Source organism: Strongylocentrotus purpuratus, unplaced genomic scaffold, assembly GCF_000002235.5.
Source record: "Strongylocentrotus purpuratus isolate Spur 01 unplaced genomic scaffold, Spur_5.0 spur5_scaffold_7, whole genome shotgun sequence".
NCBI classification, from domain to species: Eukaryota; Metazoa; Echinodermata; class Echinoidea; order Camarodonta; family Strongylocentrotidae; genus Strongylocentrotus; species Strongylocentrotus purpuratus.
The window spans coordinates 10,533,330-10,552,021 of record NW_022145613.1 but is presented as its reverse complement, the minus strand read 5'-3'; the positions used below and the strand labels follow the sequence as shown (position 1 = coordinate 10,552,021).

Sequence of the window (18,692 nt, the reverse complement as noted above, 5' to 3'; positions counted from 1 at the left end):
CATTGAAATTTAAGGGTTTTAGCCTTGCTATTGAAATATTTTAATATGTTGACAGTACTACCAGAGCAAGATGATCTGTTTGTATTTTAGGGAGTGTATGTCAAGATCATTGTTGTCAGTTGGAATGTGATAATAAACAGCGTGACATGTCTTGAATAATTTTAACCGTATCCATTTCCTATAAAGAACATAAGGTGGAGGTATGTAGAAGAGGTAGGCGCATTTGTCTTGTTATATATTTTATATCTCATTTGATATTTCTCACAGATAATGAAATTCCAGTCATAAGTGGTTGCCCAAGTGATCAGAATGTCACCACAGACATTGGGAACGCTACAGCTGTAGTAACCTGGACAGCACCTACAGCAACAGATAACTCTGGTAACCAGACACTGACATCCTCTCACAATCCTGGAGACTACTTTCCTCTTGGAAACAACACGGTAACCTACTATGCAAGCGATGATGCAGGAAATACAGAAACATGCACGTTCTTTGTTGTTGTGTCTGGTAAGTGTTCATGTTATGCTTTATTTTCTGAAAAGAAGTTTTGCATTTTCTAGTGTGAGCTGGAACCAGTTTTCATGCCTCCTCCCCTTCATGGTGTCTGTCCTGTTTTCTCGTAATCCCGATATAGCAAGAAATATTCAGTTATGAACTTCATACCAAATGATACTATGTATAACCATAGAAAAACAATCTGGTTATATTTTTGAGTAACTAGGTCAAAGGTCAGATAGGTCAACTTTTGTAATTCCACCTATTCGCCTTGGTAACTCGATATCTCAAGAACCATTAGAGATATAATGCTCAAACTTGTTGACAGTAATTATTACATAAGGAGACATAAGATTAAAGGTACGTATAAATTAAAGTTCACAGAGGCCAATCATTGAAATTTAAGGGTTTTAGCCTTGCTATTGAAATATTTTAATATGTTGACAGTACTACCAGAGCAAGATGATCTGTTTGTATTTTAGGGAGTGTATGTCAAGATCATTGTTGTCAGTTGGAATGTGATAATAAACAGCGTGACATGTCTTGAATAATTTTAACCGTATCCATTTCCTATAAAGAACATAAAAAGAGGTATATAGAAGAGGTAGGCGCATTTGTCTTGTTATATATTTTATATCTCATTTGATATTTCTCACAGATAATGAAATTCCAGTCATAAGTGGTTGCCCAAGTGATCAGAATGTCACCACAGACATTGGGAACGCTACAGCTGTAGTAACCTGGACAGCACCTACAGCAACAGATAACTCTGGTAACCAGACACTGACATCCTCTCACAATCCTGGAGACTACTTTCCTCTTGGAAACAACACGGTAACCTACTATGCAAGCGATGATGCAGGAAATACAGAAACATGCACGTTCTTTGTTGTTGTGTCTGGTAAGTGTTCATGTTATGCTTTATTTTCTGAAAAGAAGTTTTTCATTTTCTAGTGTGAGCTGGAACCAGTTTTCATGCCTCCTCCCCTTCATGGTGTCTGTCCTGTTTTCTCGTAATCCTGATATATCAAGAAATATTCAGTTATGAACTTCATACCAAATGATACTATGTATAACCATAGAAAAACAATCTGGTTATATTTTTGAGTAACTAGGTCAAAGGTCAGATAGGTCAACTTTTGTAATTCCACCTATTGGCCTTGGTAACTCGATATCTCAAGAACCATTAGAGATATAATGCTCAAACTTGTTGACAGTAATTATTACATAAGGAGACATAAGATTAAAGGTACGTATAAATTAAAGTTCACAGAGGCCAATCATTGAAATTTAAGGGTTTTAGCCTTGCTATTGAAATATTTTAATATGTTGACAGTACTACCAGAGCAAGATGATCTGTTTGTATTTTAGGGAGTGTATGTCAAGATCATTGTTGTCAGTTGGAATGTGATAATAAACAGCGTGACATGTCTTGAATAATTTTAACCGTATCCATTTCCTATAAAGAACATAAGGTGGAGGTATATAGAAGAGGTAGGCGCATTTGTCTTGTTATATATTTTATATCTCATTTGATATTTCTCACAGATAATGAAATTCCAGTCATAAGTGGTTGCCCAAGTGATCAGAATGTCACCACAGACATTGGGAACGCTACAGCTGTAGTAACCTGGACAGCACCTACAGCAACAGATAACTCTGGTAACCAGACACTGACATCCTCTCACAATCCTGGAGACTACTTTCCTCTTGGAAACAACACGGTAACCTACTATGCAAGCGATGATGCAGGAAATACAGAAACATGCACGTTCTTTGTTGTTGTGTCTGGTAAGTGTTCATGTTATGCTTTATTTTTTGAAAAGAAGTTTTGCATTTTCTAGTGTGAGCTGGAACCAGTTTTCATGCCTCCTCCCCTTCATGGTGTCTGTCCTGTTTTCTCGTAATCCCGATATATCAAGAAATATTCAGTTATGAACTTCATACCAAATGATACTATGTATAACCATAGAAAAACAATCTGGTTATATTTTTGAGTAACTAGGTCAAAGGTCAGATAGGTCAACTTTTGTAATTCCACCTATTGGCCTTGGTAACTCGATATCTCAAGAACCATTAGAGATATAATGCTCAAACTTGTTGACAGTAATTATTACATAAGGAGACATAAGATTAAAGGTACGTATAAATTAAAGTTCACAGAGGCCAATCATTGAAATTTAAGGGTTTTAGCCTTGCTATTGAAATATTTTAATATGTTGACAGTACTACCAGAGCAAGATGATCTGTTTGTATTTTAGGGAGTGTATGTCAAGATCATTGTTGTCAGTTGGAATGTGATAATAAACAGCGTGACATGTCTTGAATAATTTCAACCGTATCCATTTCCTATAAAGAACATAAGGTGGAGGTATATAGAAGAGGTAGGCGCATTTGTCTTGTTATATATTTTATATCTCATTTGATATTTCTCACAGATAATGAAATTCCAGTCATAAGTGGTTGCCCAAGTGATCAGAATGTCACCACAGACATTGGGAATGATACAGCTGTAGTAACCTGGACACCACCTACAGCAACAGATAACTCTGGTAACCAGACACTGACATCTACCAATAATCCTGGAGACTACTTTCCTATTGGAAACAACACGGTAACCTACTATGCAAGAGATTATGCAGGAAATACAGAAGCATGCTCCTTCTTTGTAGTTGTGTCTGGTAAGTGCTTGTCTTGTACTTCATCTTCTGGAAAACAGTTTGGTAGTCTTTAGTGAGAGCTGAATTCAGATTTTAGAAATGCAACATTTTTATATCTCATATAATTTTTCTCACAGATAATGAGAATCCAGTCATCAGTGGATGCCCAAGTGATCAGAATGTCACCAGAGGCAATGGTAATGAAACAGCTTTAGTAATCTGGACACCACCTACAGCAACAGATAACTCTGGTAACCAGACACTGACATCCACTAGCAATCCTGGAGATTACTTTCCTATTGGAAACAACACGGTGACCTACACATCAACAGATGGTGCAGGAAATACAGAGACATGCATCTTTATTCTAGTTGTTACAGGCAAGTGAATTTTATCATATAAGATAATATCATCATTATTTTTTTTCCAGCGGGTAACTTTTGCAAAATCATTAATGATGATCATCATTTAAATGATATTTTGTAAGGTTGTTATTGTAAACAAAAATAATAATAGACTTTACGAGGTAACTTGTTAAGTGCTAGGCAAATTTGGATAAATATTAATGATGATAATGTCACATAAATAGCAATTCAATCACATTCCTTATATTAACCCTAAAATGACTAGTTAAGCCCCCTCCCGCTCTAATTTTGTGATTTACTTTGTAATGCTTGATTAAATTTAACAATGCCACTTCCTGACTTTTTTCCGAAAGAGTCTTGGGCATCTTTTGAAACAAATTTTTTGAAAATCGGACCTGCTGTCCCAAGTCACTTGACCTTTTGTCTTTCAGGCTGAAAATGGCTCATTTTCGTGATTTGTGTACTAAACATATCGAAATATCATTTTTACAAAAAAGAGATATAAAACATTGGTTGTTTGGTCTTTTTTTAAAGTTTAGGTGTCGAAATTAGTAAGGTCTTTGTGCATGGGAGGGGGGGGGGGGGGGTCACAATCCTTTTTCCTCAATTTTTAAAGGAGTCCAGAGTGACATTTTTGGGCCATAGGCAATGGTTATCTATTGTTGCCAAGTCTTGCTTATTGTTCTCTGAGAGCCATTAACCTTCATTGTTGCCTTTCGTAGTTCTCTCAGGGTGATATTATAGTATTAATGACTGCTTTGAGAGAAACAGTTGTTTTTATACGCTCAAGGGAAGGTTAGAATTGTGCTATTGCCCAAAGCGTCGAGAGGGCAACAGCCCAATTGTAACCTTCCCGAGAGCGTATAAAAACAACATTTTCTCAAATATTAAAGCAGTCATTAATACTTTTATATGCCAAAAAAAAAAGAGTCAACTTATGACACCACCTTGGCTTTTCTCTAGTTTATCTGCATGGCTTTTTTTAATGAGTGTATCTTTGAGAGTAGACTAGATCTAGATTCTAGTCTGAGTAAGATATTTTTACTATTTTTGGGGTGGGCCGGCCCTTTGGGGAATATGGAGAAAAACCTGCGCTTTCATATGACACCTCACTTATTGAGTATCACCTTCAGGATCACGAGCAATATTAGTTTGAATCTCTGGTTAGTAAAACATTGACCAATTTAGCATGAGTGCGCAATGGTCAATGCATAGGGATGTGTGCAATCTCTACGGGAAGGATTTTAGCACTACTAGACCTACTTACTAGAATCTAGGCCTACTAGATCTATTTTGAAAAAATTTATGGAGAATTTAACATACCCTTTTGGTGTTCGTACTGTCGGCAAGTCTTGCATTTGATCATCAATCAAGAAGTTGAAATCTTGGGAGAGTTTCTTCAGCCATTTTTGCCTTTGGTTTGGAATTTAGTACGATCGAGATTGCCGTACTGAAATTACCGACCAATTCTTCGCACACGTACGGTATCCTCGATCGCTCAACCAGTTTTTAACATGTGAACCTATGGGTATTTCACCAAGACTTAACTATTTTCCTGGTAACCATGGTAACTGGAATTTCACCGGGAATTTTAAAGGAATAGTTAAAGTTCATGATTGCAATTTTGACCAATCAGATGACTGGATTTCTTAAGTGAGGTATATAATGCTTGTTATACTTGAACTCCAATCATGTCTCTGTTGATTGTGTGTTTCTTTTACAGATCCAGTACCAGAAAATTGTTTTTTAATTGGTAGTTAAATTAAAACTGCCACTCTTCTTAAATGTGGCCAGAGATTAAATCTGGCTCAACTTTAGGGTCTGTTGATTTCATCAGGGTCAAGTTTCAACCCTTGAATTTGTTCATAAGTTAGTGTAACAGACAGTGTAACATGAAACAATCAGCTTGGTCATTGAAATGAAAATGAGAATGAAATGTCATACAGTTTCACAGTTACATTCATTTTTGGAGACAATGAAATGGTTGATATTTGGCACATTATACATGTAGGAAGGTGAACTCAATTTACTATACAACAAAAGAAATTTGTCAAAAGGTATGTGTTGGGCCTGACAATCCCTTCTGCCTGTAACATATACCCAGGAATGTACAAAATTGTATTCATAGAATGCTTGAATAGTAGTTTCTGTATATTTTGCATTTGGAAGTTATTATCTTTATGGTATATATATATTTGAAAACTTTGATAATAATGACTTTTATTTTTTTGGTCATTTTCTCCCCTCATCTAGACCCGATGGTCAATATATCCCTCTCGGTTAATGAAATGTATAATCTGACATCACCGGGGTATCCATCAAACTACGACATCAACCTTAACCTCCAGTGGACTGTGTTAGCGCCCTCTGACTACCGTGTCATGATCTCCGTAACAGACTTCAGGTCGGAGGCTGGCTATGATTACCTCCACATTGGTGGGGGATTGACCTTTGACCCTGATACGTGGATGGTACGGTTCTCGGGGACTTATGACTCACCTACGGAGGTTCTACTACCAGGGAGAGAAGCTTGGATTTTGTTCTTCAGCGATTACAGTACTACGAATGTAGGATTCGTTCTTGAAATTACAACTTCTAGTGAAGCAGGTGGGTAAAGAAAGCAATATCTTTGTGATCTTAAATTTATAGTGCATACTTTAATCGTTTTAGTTTTGCAAGGTTTATTTCATGTCTTTTGCCGTTATGTGATTGTACTTGAAATTAAGAATAATTGATATGTTTTTTTGTTTTTTAATAAATCTCTTTTTATGAATCAATAAAGTTTGTACAATAAGCCCAAGGCTACCTGTTCTTTGATATGGAAGAGAATAAAAGTCTACATAAAAATGTGCATAATGATACATATATCAAAATTGATAATGTAACGAATAAAAAACTTTGTAATAAAAAGTGTGAGTTTAATGCTGCTATTGCCTAATTTGAAGTTTCCCCTTAAGGTTTACAATAGACTTATACAGCATCTTATATTTACTTGTTTGTTTCAGAAAATATTACCAGTAATAAATACAATTTTCATAGATTATGTTGTTAACGTGTCAGCCATGCTTTAACACTCCGTAGAGAAACATTTTGCAAGGTGGTATTTTTCCAATAGACCAGTTTACTAACCTCCTCATAGTTTATGCATACTTTTGAAACAAAGGTTGTTCTGGAGAAAGTAAAATCTTGCCTGAGGCTTGTCCAACATAGCAAAAAGTAATGTATGCAGACTGGATTCCAAGTATTATAGTTCATGCATCAATAACAGGTTAATGGAATACCTTGACACCAGGTTCCCTGGAAAGAAACATCCACAAATTTGAATATATCAGTAAACCGGTATATAGTACAGTGCTATAGATCAGTTTGTAGTTAGCACATGGTACAAATGATCCCCAAATATTCACAGATCTTTGACACATGGAGAGGTCCCCCTTTTTGCAATAATCACTGCCAAAGTCATGGAAGTGTCCCATGAATAACTTTTGTTTGCTAATCTTTGTATCATAGAATCTACCATCTGTGAATAAATGTATAATGATGACAACTTTCATGAGCAGGTATCCAGTATTCTTCTCAGTGGGTTTCACAATTTTGAACAAATGACTTTATCTGCCCATGCTCAGCTTGTATCTACAAACTGGCTCATTAATAATTTTAATTTATTGTTTCAAGTTAGAGAATAGTGCCTTAAGAAAGCATATTTTTCTTAATCTGAACATTAATGCATGGACTGCTTTATTCTTCCAGCCGGTGAATGTGGAGCATCTTTCATCTCCTGTGTAAAGAGAGATGTCTGTATTTCCAACTCGACTTCCTGTGATGGGTCGCCTGGATGCTTTAATGGATATGATGAGTGGAATTGTGGTATGTAACACAGTGTTGGTTGAAGAATGCAAGCCCAGAAGATTTCTGAGCTCATCTTGAGTGCCCGGCTCATTGCTGTTTATACCCTAGTCACGTACGGTCAAACTGGCTTCACACCGACTCCAAAATGACAGATAGTTTACCATTAAGGGTAATGTAATGGCGGTCTGGTGTCAGTCTCGTTGGTGTAATAGCTGGGCCGGGAAGTACACGTATCTTACCTGCATAGCTGGTGTGATACACACGTAGGCAACGTTTTTTCTGATAGTAGCGACAGTTTGTTTCCACCATGGAAGGTGGTGCTGCAACTTTGATAGCTTAAGAACCATTGAACAGATTTTCACCAAACTTGCATGAAGTATATGTGTGAGCATCCAAGGAAGAAGTGAATAGATGTTGTGGGTAATATGGCACAGGGTTGCAAGAGTGTTAAGAAATAATTTTAAAAAAGATCTTGATACAATGCAATTTGAATCAGACTTTGAGGAAGCATGCAAGAGAATGCAAGGATGAACACAATGTTGGTTGTAATAGGTCAAAGGTCAGAGGTTACAGGGTCATAACAATGTTTAAAAATGCAAACTTGAACAGATTCGAAGCAGTTCAACCCAAAGCTGAAGGAAGTACTAAGCATGAGCATCCAAGGATGAACTCATAGCATTTTTAGTGTAAAGGGTCATAGGTCATAAAAGTGTTTAAAATACCAAAAAATATTTTGTCCCCATGGTAACGTGCAAAGCATTAAATCAATTCAAACCAAATTTAGCTCAAGTATATGTTTAATCATGTAAGGACGCACTGATTAGATTTGGAGTGTAAGGTTGCAGTGTCAATAAAGTGTAACAATTAAAGAAAATACATGTGTAATGTGACTGCGAAAATGTAAAAACCGTTGAAGCTATCATTACAAAACATGGGATAAGTTTGTATGAGCATGTAGGAATGAGCTCATTGGAATTTAGGTGTAAGATATCATAGGTGATAGATCTCATGAAATAAGAAATGTTTTATAACAGTGACGAGTGACCAAACACTGAACAAATTTCCACCAAACTTGGCTCAAGCGTGAATGAGCATGAAAAGATTTAAAACAAAGAGTTTGGTTCATGAGGTTGGTGATTATAGAGACCGGTGGTCATTTGCTTGACCAGTCATGAGGCATGGTCAGTCGTGCTTTGCCAGTTATTTGGCATGAACAATTATATCGGGTGTTTTAAGTCCTAATATTAGAATTGTGGGGCATATAGGCAAGACCATGCATGTTTGATTTAATTTTTTTTAAATATGAAAGCTTGACAGCTTACCAGCAATTTTGCCAGAATTGTTTACTCCTAATTGCTTGTTTGTACAGTTTTTTTATTTATAATAATGATACTAGTGATGATGATAAGAATAGTAATAATGATATATTAATGATTGTGATGAATAAGAAGAAGAAGGAGAAGAGGAACAGGAAGGATAAAAAGAAGGAGAAGGGGAGAGGAAGAGGAGGAAGAAATGAATTTCTGTAAAGTGCATTGAATGAACTCACGTATATGCCTGTGTAAATGATAGTTTAATCATATTCCATACTTTCCATTCTTCCCATAACACCAGACCCAAGCTGTCCCTCTTCTGATATTCAGACAATTCCCACCTCGATGCCCTACTCTGTCATTTCTGACAACTACCCATTAGCCTACGGCAACGACATTGAGTGCGTATGGGTACTCCAAGCAGAGGCTTACCACTCCCTCGTCATCGACATACCAAACTTCTACTTGGAAGAGGACTACGACTTCTTCTACATCGGGCTTGGCCACGATCGATTGTTGGAGTCGGGTTCACTTGTCGTTACGCTGACCGGATATATTGCATCAACAAGATACTATCTTGGGATCGAGTCATATCTGTATTTTTATACTGATTACTCAAATGGATACTCTGGGTTCGTTCTAAATGTGACATCCATTCCATTTGAATGTAAGTAGGAGGACAATGTACTACAAATGTCCAATCTCTTTATCTTCTTTAAAATGACGAGTACCTATACTAAAACTAATACATAAAATAAATAAACAAAAATTGAGTTTATTTAGGATCATGATGTATTTGCCTCTTTTGCGCTTATCTGTTCGATGCTATTTAGTGTGTCTCTTGTTCAAGAAAGCATAGTTCAGAATTATCAAATTATATATCTGCAAATGGTGAAGTTAACATAACATATTCCTTAATAGTGTTTGCTCCAATAATGCATGCTCATAGAGACAACTTTTCATATTCTTCCCCAGTAACTGAGTCTTGTGATGCAGACCAAAGAGTTCCAGTGGGATCTGCTTGTAATGGAGTTACTGATTGTGTTGATGATTCAGATGAATTTGGATGCGGTAAGTTGATTATTTCCCCATTTCTCTCTATTGTCATTGGGGTAAGATAGCTGACACAGTCAGTTACTTTGTCTCCCTTTGTCTCCCTCTCAGACAAATGATTGAGGCTTCAAGTCTTGCTCAAAGAGATGACTGGAGCATGTCTTTTGGGTAAATGTTAGGTGATTAAATGATATTAGCTGTTATCCATTATTGAATGATTGAGTTGACATATATTTCCATCATCATAATAAAATATGGAACATCATTACAGATAAATATATAAAAATTACCACCCCCCTCCCCCCACCCCACCACGAAAAACAAAATGGAAACAATGAATTTCAAAACAGATGAAAGTATAAACCAAAGTACAATTGGAAAATGGTGTGTCTGTAAAAGCCGTTAAGGTTTGACAATTGAATGCACCATGCGCACAAGAAATAACAGCATGTGTTGTCAGTAAAGAAAAATGAATTGCATTTCTGTATAAATGATGCATTATACAGAGAGAGAACAAATGTTTCTAGTAGAGTCTTTTAAATGAATTGTTAATCAAACAGACTGTAAAATAGAAGGCAGAGATTTCCAAAGTTTAGGAACAACATAACTTAAGGAATTGTTTAATGCATTAGAAGAAGCGTAGGTTTGGAGGAAGGGAGTTTGAGAAGAATTGTTGCTTAAATGATGCAATTTTTCATTGATTGATATCATAAATGTGTAAAGTACGGAATATTCTAAACACAGGTTGGGAGGGAGCTCAGAAAGGGGGATTAGAACAAAGTTGTTATACCCTATTTTTGAGCCTGAATAATTTGAGTAACCTAAGGGATGTTGCATCGCCCAGACAGAATTGAAATACATAATAGGGACCTGGTAATGAGGATTAATGCCTATTACCAAAGGGCACTGGCGCGCATCGACTCGGTTTCGAACCTGTGTCAACGGATTACGAGACCACTGCTCTACCAACTGAGCTATCGCACCTCCTGTCTTGTCAAAGGATATTAATAATAATAATAATAATTATAGTTCAGTTCTTGTATAGCGCATAATATACGTTATGAAATAACATCTCTATGCTGCGGCAGGACTTGAACCATGAAACATGTAATCGACAGTCTTTTGGCGTACAGTGTGTATCCACTAGACCATCGCTAATACAGCCTGAAGGTATAAACATTGAATAAATCAATTTTCTCTTGAAAAAAAATTAGAAGATGAAAAGCCAGTCATCAATGGATGCCCAAGTGATCAGAATGTCACCACAGACTTTGGGAATGCTACAGCTGTAGTAACCTGGACACCCCCTACAGCAACAGATAACTCTGGTAACCAGACACTGACATCCTCTCACAATCCTGGAGACTACTTTCCTATTGGAAACAACACGGTAACCTACTATGCAAGAGATTATGCAGGAAATACAGAAGCATGCTCCTTCTTTGTAGTTGTGTCTGGTAAGTGCTTGTCTTGTACTTCATCTTCTGGAAAACAGTTTGGTAGTCTTTAGTGAAAGCTGAATTCAGATTTTAGAAATGCAACATTTTTATATCTCATATAATTTTTCTCACAGATAATGAGAATCCAGTCATCAGTGGATGCCCAAGTGATCAGAATGTCACCAGAGACAATGGTAATGAAACAGCTTTAGTAATCTGGACACCACCTACAGCAACAGATAACTCTGGTAACCAGATACTGACATCCACTAGCAATCCTGGAGATTACTTTCCTATTGGAAACAACACGGTGACCTACACATCAACAGATGGTGCAGGAAATACAGAGACATGCACCTTTATTCTAGTTGTTACAGGCAAGTGAATTTTATCATATCAGATAATATCATCATTATTTTTTTTCCAGCGGGTAACTTTTCCAAAATCATTAATGATGATGATCATCATTCAAATGATATTTTGTGAGGTTGTTATTGTAAACAAAAATAATAATAGACTTTACGAGGTAACTTGTTAAGTGCTAGGCAAATTTGGATAAATATTAATGATGATAATGTCACATAAATAGCAATTCAATCACATTCCTTATATTAACCCTAAAATGACTGGTTAAGCCCCCTCCCGCTCTAATTTCGTGATTTACTTTGTAATGCTTGATTAAATTAAACAATGCCACTTCCTGACATTTTTTCCGTAAGAGTCTAGGGCATCTTTTGAAACAAATTTTTTGAAAATCGGACCTGCTGTTCCAAGTCACTTGACCTTTTGTCTTTCAGGCCGAAAATGGCTCATTTTCGTGATTTGTGTACAAAACATATGGAAATATCATTTTTACAAAAAAGAGATAAAACATTGGTTGTTTGGTCTTTTTTTAAAGTTTAGGTGTCAAAATTAGTAAGGTCTTTGTGCATGGGGGGGGGGGGTCACAATCCTTTTTCCTCAATTTTTAAAGGAGTCCAGAGTTAAATTCTGGGGCCATAGGCAATGGTTATCTATTGTTGCCAAGTCTTGCTTATTGTTCTCTGAGAGCCATTAACCTTCATTGTTGCCTTTCGTAGTTCTCTGAGGGTGATATTATAGTATTAATGACTGCTTTGAGAGAAACAGTTGTTTTTATACGCTCAAGGGAAGGTTAGAATTGTGCTATTGCCCAAAGCGTCCAGAGGGCAACAGCCCAATTGTAACCTTCCCGAGAGCGTATAAAAACAACATTTTCTCGAATATTAAAGCAGTCATTAATACTTTTATATGCCAAAAAAAAAAAGAGTCAACTTATGACACCACCTTGGCCTTTCTCTAGTTTATCTGCGCGGATGTTTTTTATGAGTGTATCTTTGAGAGTAGACCAGATCTAGATTCTAGTCTGAGCAAGATATTTTTACAATTTTGGGGGTGGGCCGGCCCTTTGGGGAATATGGAGAAAAACCTGCGCTTTCATATGACACCTCACTTATTGAGTATCACCTTCAAGATCACGAGCAATATTAGTTTGAATCTCTGGTTAGTAGAACATCGACCAATTTAGCATGAGTGCGCAATGGTCAATGCATAGGGATGTGTGCAATCTCTACGGGAAGGATTTTAGCACTACTAGACCTACTTACTAGAATCTAGGCCTACTAGATCTATTTTGAAAAAATTTATGGAGAATTTAACGTACCCTTTTGGTGTTCGTACTGTCAGCAAGTCTTGCATTTGATCATCAATCAAGAAGTTGAAATCTTGGGAGAGTTTCTTCAGCCATTTTTGCCTTTGGTTTGGAATTTAGTACGATCGAGATTACCGTACTGAAATTACCGACCAATTCTTCGCACACGTACGGTATCCTCGATCGCTCAACCAGTTTTTAACATGTGAACCTATGGGTATTTCACCAAGACTCAACTATTTTCCCGGGTAACCATGGTAACTGGATGTTCACCGGGAATTTTAAAGGAATAGTTAAAGTTCATGACTGCAATTTTGACCAATCAGATGGCTGGATTTCTTAAGTGAGGTATATAAATGTAATTTATTATTATTATTATTATTATTATTATTATTATAATGCTTGTTATACTTGAACTCCAATCATGTCTCTGTTGATTGTGTGTTTCTTTTACAGATCCAGTACCAGAAAATTGTTTTTTAATTGGTAGTTAAATTAAAACTGCCACTCTTCTTAAATGTGGCCAGAGATTAAATCTGGCTCAACTTTAGGGTCTGTTGATTTCATCAGGGTCAAGTTTCAACCCTTGAATTTGTTCATAAGTTAGTGTAACAGACAGTGTAACATAAAACAATCAGCTTGGTCATTGAAATGAAAATGAGAATGAAATGTCATACAGTTTCACAGTTACATTTTTCTTTCCTATCAACGTTCTGTTATATACAATGTAATTTTCATAATAATGTCTATAATGTTCTTTCGGTAACTGTGTTAATTTATTATGGGCGTTCCCAACTCAAGCTACGCTTTCCGGGTTTTCGCCTCCTTCCGTATCTGAATTAATTACTGTATACTCTATGTTGAAATAATTGTTACATATATCATGTATATATACATTGTGTTTTATATTGTGCTGTTGAGAAGGAAATAAATGTTAATAAATACAAAATACAAAATACAAATACATTCATTTTTGGAGACAATGAAATGGTTGATATTTGGCACATTATACATGTAGGAAGGTGAACTCAATTTACTATACAACAAAAGAAATTTGTCAAAAGGTATGTGTTGGGCCTGACAATCCCTTCTGCCTGTAACATATACCCAGGAATGTACAAAATTGTATTCATAGAATGCTTGAATAGTAGTTTCTGTATATTTTGCATTTGGAAGTTATTATCTTTATGGTATATATATATTTGAAAACTTTGATAATAATGACTTTTATTTTTTTGGTCATTTTCTCCCCTTATCTAGACCCGATGGTCAATATATCCCTCTCGGTTAATGAAATGTATAATCTGACATCACCGGGGTATCCATCAAACTACGACATCAACCTTAACCTCCAGTGGACTGTGTTAGCGCCCTCTGACTACCGTGTCATGATCTCCGTAACAGACTTCAGGTCGGAGGCTGGCTATGATTACCTCCACATTGGTGGGGGATTGACCTTTGACCCTGATACGTGGATGGTACGGTTCTCGGGGACTTATGACTCACCTACGGAGGTTCTACTACCAGGGAGAGAAGCTTGGATTTTGTTCTTCAGCGATTACAGTACTACGAATGTAGGATTCGTTCTTGAAATTACAACTTCTAGTGAAGCAGGTGGGTAAAGAAAGCAATATCTTTGTGATCTTAAATTTATAGTGCATACTTTAATCGTTTTAGTTTTGCAAGGTTTATTTCATGTCTTTTGCCGTTATGTGATTGTACTTGAAATTAAGAATGATTGATATGTTTTTTTGTTTTTTAATAAATCTATTTTTATGAATCAATAAAGTTTGTACAATAAGCCCAAGGCTACCTGTTCTTTGATATGGAAGAGAATAAAAGTCTACATAAAAATGTGCGTATAATGATACATATATCAAAATTGATAATGTAACGAATAAAAAACTTTGTAATAAAAAGTGTGAGTTTAATGCTGCTATTGCCTAATTTGAAGTTTCCCCTTAAGGTTTACAATAGACTTATACAGCATCTTATATTTACTTGTTTGTTTCAGAAAATATTACCAGTAATAAATACAATTTTCATAGATTATGTTGTTAACGTGTCAGCCATGCTTTAACACTCCGTAGAGAAACATTTTGCAAGGTGGTATTTTTCCAATAGACCAGTTTACTAACCTCCTCATAGTTTATGCATACTTTTGAAACAAAGGTTGTTCTGGAGAAAGTAAAATCTTGCCTGAGGCTTGTCCAACATAGCAAAAAGTAATGTATGCAGACTGGATTCCAAGTATTATAGTTCATGCATCAATAACAGGTTAATGGAATACCTTGACACCAGGTTCCCTGGAAAGAAACATCCACAAATTTGAATATATCAGTAAACCGGTATATAGTACAGTGCTATAGATCAGTTTGTAGTTAGCACATGGTACAAATGATCCCCAAATATTCACAGATCTTTGACACATGGAGAGGTCCCCCTTTTTGCAATAATCACTGCCAAAGTCATGGAAGTGTCCCATGAATAACTTTTGTTTGCTAATCTTTGTATCATAGAATCTACCATCTGTGAATAAATGTATAATGATGACAACTTTCATGAGCAGGTATCCAGTATTCTTCTCAGTGGGTTTCACAATTTTGAACAAATGACTTTATCTGCCCATGCTCAGCTTGTATCTACAAACTGGCTCATTAATAATTTTAATTTATTGTTTCAAGTTAGAGAATAGTGCCTTAAGAAAGCATATTTTTCTTAATCTGAACATTAATGCATGGACTGCTTTATTCTTCCAGCCGGTGAATGTGGAGCATCTTTCATCTCCTGTGTAAAGAGAGATGTCTGTATTTCCAACTCGACTTCCTGTGATGGGTCGCCTGGATGCTTTAATGGATATGATGAGTGGAATTGTGGTATGTAACACAGTGTTGGTTGAAGAATGCAAGCCCAGAAGATTTCTGAGCTCATCTTGAGTGCCCGGCTCATTGCTGTTTATACCCTAGTCACGTACGGTCAAACTGGCTTCACACCGACTCCAAAATGACAGATAGTTTACCATTAAGGGTAATGTAATGGCGGTCTGGTGTCAGTCTCGTTGGTGTGATAGCTGGGCCGGGAAGTACACGTATCTTACCTGCATAGCTGGTGTGATACACACGTAGGCAACGTTTTTTCTGATAGTAGCGACAGTTTGTTTCCACCATGGAAGGTGGTGCTGCAACTTTGATAGCTTAAGAACCATTGAACAGATTTTCACCAAACTTGCATGAAGTATATGTGTGAGCATCCAAGGAAGAAGTGAATAGATGTTGTGGGTAATATGGCACAGGGTTGCAAGAGTGTTAAGAAATAATTTTTAAAAAGATCTTGATACAATGCAATTTGAATCAGACTTTGAGGAAGCATGCAAGAGAATGCAAGGATGAACACTATGTTGGTTGTAATAGGTCAAAGGTCAGAGGTTACAGGGTCATAACAATGTTTAAAAATGCAAACTTGAACAGATTCGAAGCAGTTCAACCCAAAGCTGAAGGAAGTACTAAGCATGAGCATCCAAGGATGAACTCATAGCATTTTTAGTGTAAAGGGTCATAGGTCATAAAAGTGTTTAAAATACCAAAAAATATTTTGTCCCCATGGTAACGTGCAAAGCATTAAATCAATTCAAACCAAATTTAGCTCAAGTATATGTTTAATCATGTAAGGACGCACTGATTAGATTTGGAGTGTAAGGTTGCAGTGTCAATAAAGTGTAACAATTAAAGAAAATACATGTGTAATGTGACTGCGAAAATGTAAAAACCGTTGAAGCTATCATTACAAAACATGGGATAAGTTTGTATGAGCATGTAGGAATGAGCTCATTGGAATTTAGGTGTAAGATATCATAGGTGATAGATCTCATGAAATAAGAAATGTTTTATAACAGTGACGAGTGACCAAACACTGAACCAATTTCCACCAAACTTGGCTCAAGCGTGAATGAGCATGAAAAGATTTAAAACAAAGAGTTTGGTTCATGAGGTTGGTGATTATAGAGACCGGTGGTCATTTGCTTGACCAGTCATGAGGCATGGTCAGTCGTGCTTTGCCAGTTATTTGGCATGAACAATTATATCGGGTGTTTTAAGTCCTAATATTAGAATTGTGGGGCATATAGGCAAGACCATGCATGTTTGATTTAATTTTTTTTAAATATGAAAGCTTGACAGCTTACCAGCAATTTTGCCAGAATTGTTTACTCCTAATTGCTTGTTTGTACAGTTTTTTTATTTATAATAATGATACTAGTGATGATGATAAGAATAGTAATAATGATATATTAATGATTGTGATGAATAAGAAGAAGAAGGAGAAGAGGAACAGGAAGGATAAAAAGAAGGAGAAGGGGAGAGGAAGAGGAGGAAGAAATGAATTTCTGTAAAGTGCATTGAATGAACTCACGTATATGCCTGTGTAAATGATAGTTTAATCATATTCCATACTTTCCATTCTTCCCATAACACCAGACCCAAGCTGTCCCTCTTCTGATATTCAGACAATTCCCACCTCGATGCCCTACTCTGTCATTTCTGACAACTACCCATTAGCCTACGGCAACGACATTGAGTGCGTATGGGTACTCCAAGCAGAGGCTTACCACTCCCTCGTCATCGACATACCAAACTTCTACTTGGAAGAGGACTACGACTTCTTCTACATCGGGCTTGGCCACGATCGATTGTTGGAGTCGGGTTCACTTGTCGTTACGCTGACCGGATATATTGCATCAACAAGATACTATCTTGGGATCGAGTCATATCTGTATTTTTATACTGATTACTCAAATGGATACTCTGGGTTCGTTCTAAATGTGACATCCATTCCATTTGAATGTAAGTAGGAGGACAATGTACTACAAATGTCCAATCTCTTTATCTTCTTTAAAATGACGAGTACCTATACTAAAACTAATACATAAAATAAATAAACAAAAATTGAGTTTATTTAGGATCATGATGTATTTGCCTCTTTTGCGCTTATCTGTTCGATGCTATTTAGTGTGTCTCTTGTTCAAGAAAGCATAGTTCAGAATTATCAAATTATATATCTGCAAATGGTGAAGTTAACATAACATATTCCTTAATAGTGTTTGCTCCAATAATGCATGCTCATAGAGACAACTTTTCATATTCTTCCCCAGTAACTGAGTCTTGTGATGCAGACCAAAGAGTTCCAGTGGGATCTGCTTGTAATGGAGTTACTGATTGTGTTGATGATTCAGATGAATTTGGATGCGGTAAGTTGATTATTTCCCCATTTCTCTCTATTGTCATTGGGGTAAGATAGCTGACACAGTCAGTTACTTTGTCTCCCTTTGTCTCCCTCTCAGACAAATGATTGAGGCTTCAAGTCTTGCTCAAAGAGATGACTGGAGCATGTCTTTTGGGTAAATGTTAGGTGATTAAATGATATTAGCTGTTATCCATTATTGAATGATTGAGTTGACATATATTTCCATCATCATAATAAAATATGGAACATCATTACAGATAAATATATAAAAATTACCACCCCCCTCCCCCCACCCCACCACGAAAAACAAAATGGAAACAATGAATTTCAAAACAGATGAAAGTATAAACCAAAGTACAATTGGAAAATGGTGTGTCTGTAAAAGCCGTTAAGGTTTGACAATTGAATGCACCATGCGCACAAGAAATAACAGCATGTGTTGTCAGTAAAGAAAAATGAATTGCATTTCTGTATAAATGATGCATTATACAGAGAGAGAACAAATGTTTCTAGTAGAGTCTTTTAAATGAATTGTTAATCAAACAGACTGTAAAATAGAAGGCAGAGATTTCCAAAGTTTAGGAACAACATAACTTAAGGAATTGTTT

At 36.3% G+C, this 18,692-nt stretch overlaps 1 protein-coding gene across 7 annotated transcripts in view; it reads left to right on the top strand.

Moving 5' to 3' along the window:
* The window catches only part of LOC105446087, a 104,188-nt gene that overhangs the window by 56,472 nt on the left and 29,024 nt on the right, over positions 1-18,692 (top strand). For 6 of the 7 annotated variants that reach the window (XM_030973802.1, XM_030973804.1, XM_030973807.1 and 3 more), the window contains 15 exons: positions 268-510; positions 1,157-1,399; positions 2,047-2,289; positions 2,937-3,179; positions 3,296-3,538; positions 5,777-6,130; positions 7,274-7,390; positions 8,987-9,352; positions 9,661-9,756; positions 10,953-11,195; positions 11,312-11,554; positions 14,107-14,460; positions 15,606-15,722; positions 17,319-17,684; positions 17,993-18,088. In XM_030973802.1, the coding sequence (XP_030829662.1) occupies positions 268-510; positions 1,157-1,399; positions 2,047-2,289; positions 2,937-3,179; positions 3,296-3,538; positions 5,777-6,130; positions 7,274-7,390; positions 8,987-9,352; positions 9,661-9,756; positions 10,953-11,195; positions 11,312-11,554; positions 14,107-14,460; positions 15,606-15,722; positions 17,319-17,684; positions 17,993-18,088 (3,567 nt within the window). The remainder of the gene's footprint in view (positions 1-267; positions 511-1,156; positions 1,400-2,046; positions 2,290-2,936; positions 3,180-3,295; positions 3,539-5,776; positions 6,131-7,273; positions 7,391-8,986; positions 9,353-9,660; positions 9,757-10,952; positions 11,196-11,311; positions 11,555-14,106; positions 14,461-15,605; positions 15,723-17,318; positions 17,685-17,992; positions 18,089-18,692) is intronic. The other variant, XM_030973803.1, reaches the window with a different exon arrangement.